Here is a 13,091-nt window from a genome sequence, read left to right on the forward strand (position 1 = left end):
CCTAGATATAACCAGTACAGCACCATCAGCCTCAGTGGAGTTATGTCCATTTACCCTAGATGAGTTACCCCTTTGTTCCTTCATTTACAATTTCAGATTGCCTAAAATAAGTCTGTTCTCATATACATAGGCCACAAATGCGTGTAGCCTGCAGGATTTTCTTCATTGTATATAAAGATCTGACACCCACTCCACACTGTTATCTGAGGGAAAAAATTCATCTAGTTAAAACTATTAGATGTGATCACATTCAAATCTGGCCCCAAATTTAGAGATTTTATTAAAAGACCAAAAACTCTTACAAACCTTAAAACCAAACAGAAATATGCTCATTATTTTTAGATTCTCATGGAAACACCTTTTAGTAACAACTACTCTGCTGTAACATTTGTAACACAGAGCAGTAGTGAGAAAAATGACAGTGACACAGACCCAAACAGCAGAACTGAGTTGTTTATCCAAGTTGAGATGCATAAAATCCCTAGAAACACCAACATTAAAATTGTTTTTTAAACTATTTGAATGAACCTTTATTAATATATTGATATTAAATAAGCATCCTTTTAAATATCAAAGTAGGTTAGATTTAACAAGTCTATTGGAAAAAACAATTTTAAAAATAAATTATCCAGTGCCTCTTCTAAAGAGAATATCTGCAGACATTAATTTTCACTCCTGTGGACCATATCACATTTGTTCACACAAGCCTTTCACAATATTATAATTTGCACATTGATTAACTGTTGAGGACAAATAAGAGCTTGTTTATGCACTTGACACAAACTAAATCAAAGGAGTTATATTACTTAGAAATGGACTTTTGGAAGAAAAAGAACACACTGAAAAACAGAATGGTTAACACATCTAACACAAAGCTTGAGTCAGACATGTGATATTAGCTGGCAACGAGCGCTATAGTTTTTAATGGGGTCATGTTAGCCTTGTAATTATTCAGCTTCAATCATGCCTTATTTAGATTAACAGACTGAAGATAAAAAAAAATAATCACATCCACATTTTGATACAAACTGTAGCAATGTATTTCCAAAATAGTCACTCTTACATTAAATATTTATATAGTTTTTCTAAGCTTGTCATAAAAAGTATTTAAACAATACAAAAAAAATAGATAAGTCAAGCCTAGGTCAGTGTAACAATCTCTTTATAAAGGAGAGGTAACAGTTCTCCCTATAGTGATTACATTACACACAGGAATCAGACCAAGAATACACACAGGAAGTTACAGGTCAACTAGTTTAATTGAAGTTCTGTCATTTTTCCAACCTTTTTGGTCATCTGAGGTTTGTAATTGGTGAACAAAGATGTTTCCTAACACTTTAACTGCCAGGAAAAGATAGGATAATGTAACTCTCACTTCCAGAGTGGCTCATCCACTTAGGGGTTTATGAGTTTGTACACAGCCTTTGAGCTTTTAGCTCAGCCTGTAGAGGTTCATGCTTTTAGATCCCACCCAAGGACATCTTGTTACAAAGCAGGATTTCATTTGTCACATCCCATTAGGGTAATAGTAAGCAACTTTTTTAGACAAAGGGCCAGATCCAGATTTCAGTGAAGCTTCCAGAATTGGGCCCAAAGTGTTGGAAACATCCCTATGGGAATAGCAGTCTCCCTGTCTAACACTCACAGCCAATTACATTAGTCTACTCTCCTGTATGTACGCTGACCACCTCACTTGTCTAATTAGGATTCTATGACTTACTTTTAATTAGTGTTAGCACTTTTCACTTTCAAAGTGCTGTGCAATTTAAGTACAATTAACCCTCTTTGCAACTCCAGGTCAAAGCGTAAACGCAGATCCTAGGCTCCCCTGACATGCACATGTAAGGTTCTTCATCTCTCTGTCAGCCTGTACTACATACAGACTATTTGCACCAAGTGACATTTGGATCAAGTGCATTCAGGTACTGCTCAGGCACCAATGCCAAAGCTGGGTTTTCAAGGAGCCCAAGTAAGTTAGGTACTCAACTTCCTGTGAATTTCAACAGGAGTTGGGTGCCTAACTCCCTTGAAAAAGCCCTGGATATTAGCTACTAGATTTTATTAAGTATCCCATGATAGTTGTAAAAAGTTCTTAAAAATATATGGCACTAAGTGTAAAACTATACAACTTCCTCATTTAAAATGCCATACTTCACAGCAAGGCTTTAAAAAAAAAAATCTTCTTACTCATCTGTCTTCACCTTTAAATATACAACTGGTGGGATGCAAGGGTGTCCATGAAAGGTCGCACCAGGTTGTCTGTTGAGAAGTAGAATACCAACCCAAAGGTGATGGAGATGGGAAGAGCAGGCAATGCTTTCTTGAACACAGCCAGCAATAAAAGAGTCAGGCATAAACCCTACCATAGAGGGGAACAAAGACAAAGGAAGACATTACACATAAGAAGAAGTGCTTTCATTATAGGCACCACAGTACATGAACAATATACTATATACTGCATAGAAAAGGGAAGTCTGCCTGGGCTAGAGGGGATAGGATGATGTAGTCCCCCACTTCACACACAGTGACAGCCTATTTTCTGACCCACAGTTTGAGGACACATGGGATTCCCTCAGCAATCTAGATCACAAGCTCTCAGCCAGGATAAGCGAGAGGTACCAAATGTCCTTGTTAATCTACAACTAACATTGAAAAGTTAATTTATTTACATATTTCAAATCTTCGTTCTATACCTTTATGTAGCATTTATTGATCAGTTACAGATAAGTGTTCAAATTATAGTCAGCTACAAACACAAGCTTCATTTTCCATACAGGGATTAGCACATAATAAATATTTTTAACACCTTTCCAGTTGTCAAGGCCTATGGAAAAAAACCCCAAAAACAAAAACAAACAAACCCTGGTTCCTCTCTGACTAGTTCTCTCCTTATTCTGGGGTAAACACTATAGGTAGCTGTAAAGCAGGCCAAGGTCTCAGTTTTAACTGGAGCATCTTCATCAGATCCCAAAGTTGTAGTTTTGGGAGGTTTTTGAGAGAGAGGGAAGGAGAGTGCACACGCACATCTGGGTATTGTTTCCTTGGCATACAATTCAGTTGTCTGAATTCTTTTAGTTAAAGAATTATCACCAGTAAGAGGTGTCAGGTTTCCCTTCAACTTTGGGGAACATCCAATGGCCAGTCATAAGTAGACCCAGCCCTTTTTTCAATCAAGATCCCTAGATTTTAAGGCTGATTAGAACCTAATTCAAGTCAGTCATTCAATGTTGCACTCTCTCCCCTCCAGGGACCTCTTACCATCAAGGAAATTCTTTTCTCAAACCCCTTCCACAAAGAAAGGCTGAGTGAGCCATGCACACACTGCCTCTGCAACACAGCTCCTCCATACATGTAGAGCAAGACACTGGGACTAGGAAATGAACCAATTTTTCCAGAAGACAGAGCAGTGCACAAGTCAATAGATTTCTACTGGTTTTTATAAGCAAAAATCTTCTGTTAAGACTAGCTATTCATACATAGCCTGTTTATCTGAGGAAAACCACAGGTTCCACAACCCTTGTTAATATAAGTCTTTTAATCCAAAAAAGATACCTAAGTACTTTGAAACTACAATAGGCACATTCACCACCAGCATCGCTAAGTGAAGAAAGCTCCAAACCTGCCCACTCACATGGCAGGCTCTTTGGGGGAAGTCCACTCCTGTGCAAGGACAATTTCACCTCACTAAATAGCGATGGGTGGAGTGAAAATTTCCACTGCCTCCCCCAAGTCTGAAACTTCACTTCAGCAACATGAAGTAGAGCTGAGGGGAAGATTTAGGTTTTAAATGAGAACTAGTGGAGCGGAGACAAGTAACGCACTACTGCAAGCCTCAGCAACCCATGTCTCAAGCTGGGGCACAAAATCAACCCCTCGCTGTAGAAATGCAGCCCAGCATCAAAGCTTTAATTTTGTACTGCTTCTTAGCATATGCGCAACATGCACGTGACCAAGATACATTACTGAATTTGGTCTGCTGGTTGGATCATTAGCTTCCCCAGCTTGGGCGGGGTACGGATGAATAGTGCGACAAAAATATGATTTTAACCATCATGGTTGTGAAGTAAAAAAAAAAAAAAAAGTAATTGATTCGCTGTTTTCTTCCTGACCCACAGGCAGTCTGAAGCAAACAATAGCTATGAGGTGGTTGGAATGCCAGATGGGGATGGATGGGGTAGTTCACTCTGAAACCTCAAGATAAATTTAAATGTTACCATTGTTAGTTACTCCACCACTGATCTTTTTGGCAGAAACATCCAGCTAATACAATTGTCAGTACTGTGCTTTTACAGTCTCCAGTCAACTCAACATTTTCCCAGGTACCAAAGCATCAAGACTTAGCACTCTCAAATGGGTGTACCCTCTTAAGTTCCTCTGAGAATTCTAGCCTAAAGTGTCCCCCCCACCCTCAGTCCAGCTGCTAAAACCTCCAGCTTCCCCCAATGACTTCTGCAATGTAGTTGTGTCACACTGCCAAAGCGTGTTAAAAATGGAGATAAGAGACACACTGGGATTCCTATGTTGATGCCAAAGTGCTACAGAAACCAGGGACAGCTTTATTGCAGAATTTAGATTTAGATTGCTTGGGAGCTTCAGATATAAGAAAGAATTTGGTTACTTAAAATACCGACATTATGAAACTAAAATACTTCTTTATCTAAGGCAACTGGCAGTTTAAGGCCACTACTACAGCCACATGAATCCCCATATCCCTTCCACTTCTGTATGGACAGCACAGGCTCTCTACGGTCTTTGGACAAAAATACATCAGGGCTGGCCCTACACCCTCCTCAATGGGCATTGTTTCTTTCTGCATGTGCTTTCTGCAGGTCTGTACGAGGATGGCTGAGAACTACAACACAGACCGTTCTGGAGCTGGAAAGTCGGAGAAACAGGACCTTGAAGCTAGCAGGTTTCTATGACAGCTACAATGTGGTAATTTCTTCACAATGAAGAGGACCATAGGTGCCAACTTCTCCTGGTGCCAGTGGGTGCTCGACTCCTCCCCCTCCATCCCAGCCCTGCCCCCATTCCAACTCCTTCCCCAAAGTCTCTGCCCCAACTCCACCCCCTCCCTGTCCCTATTGGACTCCTTCCCCAAATTCCTGTCCCAGCCCCGCCTCCTCCACTGAGCACACTGTGTTCCTGCTCCTCCCCCCTCCCTCCCACAGCTTGTTATGCCACGAAACAGCTGTTTTGTGGCAAGAAGCACTGAGAGGAGAAGCGGGGACACGGCACGCTCAGGGGAAGAGGCGGAGGCGGGGAGCTTGGCTGCCGGTGGGTGCAGAGCACCCACCAATTCTTCCCCATGGGTGCTCCAGCCCCGGAGCACCCACAGGGTCAGTGCATATGAAGAAGACTGTTTCAGAGGAGTTAGTCTCCAGCATTTCTGTTGCTTCCCAGCACATACCTCTGTCTGAAAGCCTGAAACTGATGAGGATTCTTTATCTTGACAAGTTGATGAGCTTTGTCAGGGGTTACTAATACAAGAGAGAAGCACAAACCTCTTCTATCCTCGTGAAGCAGCTCCTGTTGTCCACAGGCAGATTTTTTGACCCAATCAAGCCCAGAGATCTCAGTACTCACTCTTAATTGTTGCAAAAGTCCCTGATCTCTAGCCACTGAAGCAAGAATACCAGCAGTTCAATTCTAACTGCTTTTCCCAGATCCTTATTCCACTGCCCCATGATATCCACATCAGCTTCTGCATGGAGCTTAAGACTTGTCTACACTACTATTTATAATCCACACCCATGAGCACGATGTAAATTACACCAAACTAAGTGCCAGTGTAAACAGCACTATGTTGGCGGGTGGACTTGTCCGCCGACAGAGCTACCACCTCTCACAGAGGTGGAGTAATTAAGTCAATGAGAGAGCTCTCTCCCATAGTCTTAGAGCATCCTCACCAGACACACCATAGAGCAGGGGTGAGCAAACTTTTTGGCCTGAGGGCCACAGTGGGGTTGCAAAACTGTATGGAGGGCTGGATAGGGAAGACTGCCTCCTCAAACAGCCAGGCCCCTCCCCCCTATCCACCCCCTCCCACTTCCTGACCCCTGACTGCTCCCCGCCAGAACTCCCAACCCATCCAACCCCCCCTGCTCCCTGACCACCCCAACCCCTATCTACACCCCCACCCCTAACCGCCCCCTGGGACCCCACCCCTTATCCAACCCCCCCCTGCTCCCTGTCTGCCCGACCCCTATCCACACTCTTGCCTCCGACAGCCCTCCCGGGACCCCACCCCCTACTCAACCCCGCTCCCTGTCCCCTGGCTGCCCGAGGACCCCCTGCCCCTTATCCAACCGCCCCACTCCCTTACCATGCTGCTCAGAGCAGCAGGAGCTCACAGCCCCACCACCTGGCTGGAGCCAGCCCCGCCACCTGTGCTACCCAGCAGGAGCAGTGGACCAGAGCGCTGGCGGCGTGGCATGCTGAGGCTGCTTGGAAGGGGGGATTGCAGGGGAGGGGCCAGGCACGATGGGCCCATGGGCCATAGTTTGCCCACCTCTGCTATAGAGGCACAGCTGTGCCACTCTAGCACTTCTAGTTAGACTAGCCTTTATTTGTTCCTTAAGGATTTTTTTGCCCAGAGGCACAGTCCAGAGTTGATTACATTCTTGTCCCAGACCTCAGAATGCTCGCCTACGCTGATCACCTTTACGTACAGTATGATGGGTCGATTCACGGGTGGGTTTCTCCCTATATTACACAGTAGTAAATATTTAACTGTGACCAGTTACTGATATGTCCATTAATGTTACAATGCCACAAAGTATATTTAAACACACCACAACACTTGTACAGTTTTACTCACTATAAGGATGGCTACAAAACAGGCCAATGTTGTATTCCAGTCTCCGCTAGCAGTGGCAGCTGCTTTCCCTACAAGCACACTGTAAAATATGAAGTCTCCAAGGCCTAGCTTGACACCTCCTGTTAAAAGTGAAAAATTCACATCAATGCTCCTGTTTCTCTTTCTGTTTTCCTTGCTTTACACCCATCCCTTCTCCCTCCTCCAGTGAAACTGGTCGAAGTTTCTACTCTCGAGTATATTCAGGCCCCGCAGCTCTCATTGGCTGTGGTTCCTGGCCAATGTGAACTGAGGGGGTGGCGCTTGTGATAGGAATAGTGCACGGAGCCCCCCTGGCTGCCCCTCCCCCAGGGGCTACAGGGACATGCCGGTCAGAGCCAGGTAGGGAGCCTGCCAGCCCTGACAACACCCGCCCCTCCCCCGCACCACACATGCACACACTCCCGAACACCGCAGAGCCCCCGGCCCAAGTTTTAGGTTGGGGTATATAGAAGAAGTCATGGACAGGTCATGGGCAGCAAACAAAAATTCACAGCCCATGACCTGTCCATGACTTCTACTAAAAATACCCATGACTAAAACAGCCTTAATTATAACTGCATCCACCCTAGGGGGGGGTTCTCTTGACAACTATATCTATTTAGAAAGCAATATAGTGACATCAATTTCTAAACTGATATCGTTAAATTGGTATCAAAATAAAAAACAAACAAAACCAACTGTGTGAAGACCAGCCCTTAGGTATAAGAACCTCCTGTTCTAAGCATACTTAGAATAGATATTGCAGCATGAAAATCTTGGGTCAGATTCGGATACTCTTCTGACTCGCATTCAGTCATATCTTACTGTTCAGATAGTCCCATTAGTTTCAATAGAACTACTCCGAGAGCAAGGTGCTCCCAATGTGAGTAGGAGTGGGAGAATCTGACTATACTATGTATGGCAGGATGCCATTTAAAAGCAAGTTTTCAAGAGACTCATTTGCCTTACTTTCCTCCTCTTCTAGATCCTCTAATAAGGAAGTAGCTGGATGGGTTGGAGCTGGACTCCTGGCCTCAGAGATTTCGGATTCCACATACGCAGAATTGTCATGGATCTCTCTCACGTCTTCAGCTGGGTTCCCCCAAAAAAGACACCAAACCACGCACCAAAGAAGAGACAAAACGAAGGTATCTACATTAACATGTTTTGAGAAACATGAAGTAAGCGGCCCTTATGAAGTGGCTTCTCCATACCAAACCAAGGATGAGCTGGTAAAGTCTCAATGTACAAACTGTAAGTGTTCGTTAGGACTGGATTAAATACAGATTCTAAATGGCTGTGTCAAGAGTGCATGCCCCTACAGTATTATCAGAAATAGTAAAGACCAGGGCCACCCACAGGATTCAGGGGCCTGGGGTCTTCGGCGGTGGGGACCCCCGCCGCCGAATTGCCACTGAAGACCCGGCACTTTGGTGGCGGATCCTGGGGTGGAAGGACCCCCTGCCGTGGGTCTTCAGGGCACTTCAGCAGCGGGTCCCGGAGCGGAAGGACCCCCCGCCACTGAATTGCCACCGAAGAGCCGGAGCGGAAGAAGCTCCAGGGGCTTGGGCCCTGCAAGAGCTTTCCAGGGCCCCCGGAGCGAATGAAGGACCGTGCTCCAGGGGCCCCAGAAAACTCTCATGGGGGCCTCTGTGGGGCCTGGGGCAAATTGCCCCATTTGCCCCCCACCTCCCCGGTGGCCCTGGTAAAGATGCCATCATACCCAGGGGCCCCTTTGGCAATTTGTTAGGAATTCGAGGGCTACACTAAGCTTGCCCAGACACATGCCTCTCTTGTCTTCAGTGCATGCTGGATTGGGCACCATCACACTGAAGTCAACAAAAATCTTTCCAGCACATCACCCAGACTGATCCAGCAGTGAAGTTGATGGAATCTGTAATCTTCACAGGCTAGTCAAGGTCTGTTACACTTCCCATATAGCATTTTTTTTTAAACCACACAATAACCTGCCTTGCTGAAGTAAAATGGTTTGAACACGTTCCTCTGTACGCGATATAATGGGAATGTTTAGAGATCCCACCCCCCGATTACTGTTAAACATGTTGCAAATGCAAGCAAGCAGACTACAATGTTGGTATTACCTGTCACCAGATAGTTCACTTCTAGTCCACACAAAAGCATGATTGCTGCTCTACACTTAGTTAGTACATTGCATAGGCACCAAACTTTCCCCGGTGCCAGAGGGTGCTCGTGCACCCCCCCGCCTCGGCCCCACCCCCATTCCAACCCCTTCCCCAAAGTCCCCACCCCAACTCCACCCCCTCCCTTCCCCTATTGGACCCCTTCCCCAAATCCCTGCCTCGGCCCCACCTCTTCCCCAAGTGCACCACATTCCCCCTCCTCCCCCCTCCCTCCCAGCCGTGCCAAACAGCTGTGTCGCAGCGCAAGCACTGGGAGCTAGGGGGAAAAAGCGGGCATGGGGTGCACTCAGGGAGGAGGTGGAGGCAAGCTGGGCGGGGAGCTGCCGGTGGATGCTCAGCACCCACCATTTTTTCCCCATGGGTGCTCCAGCCCCGGAGCACCCACAGAGTCGGCGCCTACAGTACATTGTTTATCTAGTATAGCTTGGTTTATTCTGAATATAAAAGTGTTCTTAGTTATGAAGCCTTAAGGTCCATTTGTTTTGTCACCTTTCTTAAAAAAAGAAAACACTCTGTTTAAGAGAGCTACTACTGGCTTCTGAAGTGCAGCAGAAGCAGCTATTTTTAGTGATTAAATGGGAAAAACATTTATAGTAAAACCCCCTCATGCCCCAAGATACATCACCACATGTCAGGTTTAGCTCATTCATTTTTAAGATGTGCAGTTTTGCTTTAAATTTACAATCTAAAGCAAACTAATTATCCAACCCCAATTATGTGAAAAATCCAGAAGTGCCCCAAGCATTTAGATAATTGGGGTTTTACTAACTGCACTTAAGACATATTAGAAAATGCTTTTATGAAAAATAATGAAGCCTTAACACCAGACCTCCCTACAGCACTCCGCTAATCTTTATTGACAAGCCAGGTGAGGAGTTGAGAGAGAGAACAAATCAGTGAGGTTTTACTAGTCCTGCCAAGCATGCAATAGAAGCGAACTGCAAAACACACACAAGTTTAATTTAAAAACTTACTGCACCACAGATTTTCAATTTGAAAACCAAAGACACTAACTACAGTACATAGTTCTCCGTTAAGAGCAAAACTGACCTGAATCCCATGTCTGCTGAGTAAGGCTCCTTGATGCTGCATCTTGCTTTGCCATTCCTACTGTCCACACCATAGCAGCTGTAGGTAAAGGAAATAACATGTCTAGAGAATTGTAGGTCACTGACTGTTCAGAGGAGTCAGACAATATTTGAGTGGTTCTACTTTCATCCTGAATTTTACACAGCAGGCAAAGAAACCAAACAAACAATCACTCTGGGGAAAAACACTCAAAACCCACATCTTGGTTGGCATATTCCCATTCCCTACTTAATTTACTTGGCAAGCTAGGAGGGGATGGAGACAGCATATTACATGTGTCAGTACTCAGACCACAAGTTATTGCACGCAAGGAAACCATTTTGTTTTCTATGGCTCTCAGAAAGCTAAGGCCCCAGATACTCATCTCCTTCACTTGTGGCCACTTGATCTTCTAAAGGAAAGAGGTGGCCCAAGAAATAGTGCCACTAAGGGCAGGGATAGTGGTAGGTTTTCTGTAACATTCTTTGGTAATGAGAGAATGCTGCAACCCACTTACCTAGGATAGTGAGGGATTTTCTGTTTTTTTATTTCTGACTGGCCACCCCTTCCCTCTTGTTTTTCTGTAAGGGGGATGTTGGAAGCCTCCTGGGAGGTAAGTGGGAATATCCAAGGGCAGCCAGAGGATGGTTTGGGGTTTACTTTTGAGATGGCTCCCTAAAATAAGGAAGGCAGGGACCCTTTTGAGATCAGAAAAGAGGCAGAAGTTTACTTGAGATGTACACTAGGGCTCTGGTTTCCTTATGGTTTATGAGACTGCCAAGGCAGATATAAAGACTGTGATTCCATTTGAGGCTCAGCTGCAGCAAGGAAGACTCCACGGACTGCGGTCTTACAATGGAAACATGGATGTCAGGCCAAATAAACTTTTTGTTGAGTTATTGTTTTCTGTGTTTTTCTCCTTCTCCGATGGAAGAAGTTCTTGATTTATTAGCTGTGCTGAGAGTCAGACTTTATCCAGACCTTTCCCCTGCCTCTCTCCCTCCCCCAGCATAACAGAAGCCTTGCTAAACAAAGCACAACATCCCAGAGGAGTCCTTTCCAATCACTCCATGGCAGCAGGATGAACCAGGAAAAGGCTTCATTAAAAGAGCAACTATATTAGCCGATGTCAATTTCCACCTGCCAGACTGAGCATCCTGTATCCAGAGAGGTTCATCGTGTATTCAGTGCCATTCAGATAACTTCTGCAGCAATGTTACTGTGGTACCAGCCATAGCATCGCTGCTCTCATAATAAGCCCCCTATCTTAGGGATTTATTCTCATAAGCATTTCACTTCCCTTTTAGGGTGGAACCTGGTAAGAGGTTCGTCAGCCCAGGAAATCTGGGTAGGCTAATAAGAGATAAAGAAAATCCCAACACCTTCCTATATGGGTTTAATGTCTTAGTTGAGGTGTGAGACCATTAAACAGCACAGGTCCTAAGCCCTTTGAAGTAATTGTGCCTTTTCTGAAGAATATATTTAAAAAATGGGGGGAGCAGGGGAAAATGCTGAACCAATAAAAAGTTACCCTCTGCTTCCCTATGAAAATGGGTAACAACCAATAACAAAAAGTTACACTGCACCTGCGATTCTCCCCCTGGAGGGAGGATGAGAAAGAACCAGCCACGTGACAGATGTTTGAGATGTTGCTTAATGCACTACTGAAAGGTGCTCAAATACTAGTGTGATAACGGCAGAGATGTACCCGTACAGGATAGAAAAATCACAGAGGCTGACTGCAGGAATGCTACAGAGTAATTCTGCTGTCAGGATTGTTGCACACAGGTTTCTTTGGTGTGGGTGTGGTCATATCAGTGCAACATCTGGGGCATGTAGGCCAAATTTCTCTAAGGCATTGGACATGACAAAGAAGAAAGTAGCTGGGAGACTACTCTAACAGCTACTGCCCTGTACTGGCTAATAAAATAAGACTATACCCTTAAAGATGCCATTTCAAAGTTGTATGCAGGGATCAACACAGGCATAAATGGGTTTCCTTTGTGTCCAGTGGTCACCTGCTAAAATATTAGTACAAATCAGATGATTTAAGTTTCTCCCTAGGACTTCTGATTCTGTGAAGGAGACATTGGTTCTCATGCATACAACCTTCTAAGACAGAAATCTTATAAGTGGGACTGGTAGCACCACCTATTATAAAGGTTGTCTGCTCTCTCCCATAAGTCCCTGCTTTCAGTTGCTTATAAATGTTACGGCTTGAGCTGAATTTTCCACACTGGGCACATGCCTATGGTTGAATTTTTTTGGGAGGTATCAACTAAAAGATTGTAGCTGTTTGCAAGATGAGGCTAAGAAAAAAAATATTATTCACTTATATGGAAAAAAAAATATCTGGTGACCTTTTCTGTGAGACGTTCTAGTACCACCATGCTTTGGAGCATGAACTTGAAATTTAGCACAGGGTGGCCTGTGTGTTAAGGATGTGCCTTTTGCTGTTCATGTGAACACCTGCCCAATTTTGGCCAAGTTTTAAGCTTCTGAAAAAATCTTGGCTTACACATGCTCAGTGAAGACTTCTTACAAGTTAGCAGCTAAAGTCTCTGAATATTGCACGCTCCAGCACCTTACCGCATAACCCTCTTGTGCACATACATCATCATCATGGTCTTTAATTGCATAATCACTGTTTACCTATTGGAACCCTGCTTCATTCAATGCACAAGATTGATGTGCAACAAGGATGAATCAAAGTTGGAAAGTGAGAGAGCCTGTTGTCTGAAGGACCCCTGCTTCATTTGTTGCAGAGTTAGAAGGCATGTGGTAAACGAGGCAGTGGATCGCAGGAAGATAAAGGACAGTCTCATGGTTCCGGTAGTTGAATGCTGCCCTGGAGAACTGGATTCTATCCCTGCCTTTGCCACAGAGTGCCTGCGGCATGCTGGGCAAGTCACTTAAAACCAAGTGACCACCTGTGAAAAGCTAAGTTGTGTATTCCTCATTTTCTGCATGCCCAACTTGAGACCCTACAGTCTGATTTGCAGAAGTGTTGAGCCCTCACAACT

At 44.7% G+C, this 13,091-nt stretch overlaps 1 protein-coding gene across 3 annotated transcripts in view; it reads right to left on the reverse strand.

Annotated features, from left to right (window-relative positions):
• Positions 1–440: 440 nt before the first annotated feature.
• PSEN2 (presenilin 2) overlaps positions 441–13,091 on the reverse strand; it is a 75,012-nt gene continuing 62,361 nt past the window's right edge. For all 3 annotated transcript variants that reach the window (XM_045009477.1, XM_045009475.1, XM_045009478.1), the window contains exons 9-12: positions 10,051–10,128; positions 7,808–7,930; positions 6,821–6,939; positions 441–2,359 (exon numbers count right to left, since the gene is read on the reverse strand). In XM_045009477.1, coding sequence (XP_044865412.1) covers positions 2,204–2,359; positions 6,821–6,939; positions 7,808–7,930; positions 10,051–10,128 — 476 coding nt within the window. In that variant the 3' untranslated portion in view covers positions 441–2,203. The remainder of the gene's footprint in view (positions 2,360–6,820; positions 6,940–7,807; positions 7,931–10,050; positions 10,129–13,091) is intronic.

This window comes from Mauremys mutica, chromosome 3 (genome assembly GCF_020497125.1).
Source record: "Mauremys mutica isolate MM-2020 ecotype Southern chromosome 3, ASM2049712v1, whole genome shotgun sequence".
Taxonomy (NCBI): domain Eukaryota; kingdom Metazoa; phylum Chordata; order Testudines; family Geoemydidae; genus Mauremys; species Mauremys mutica.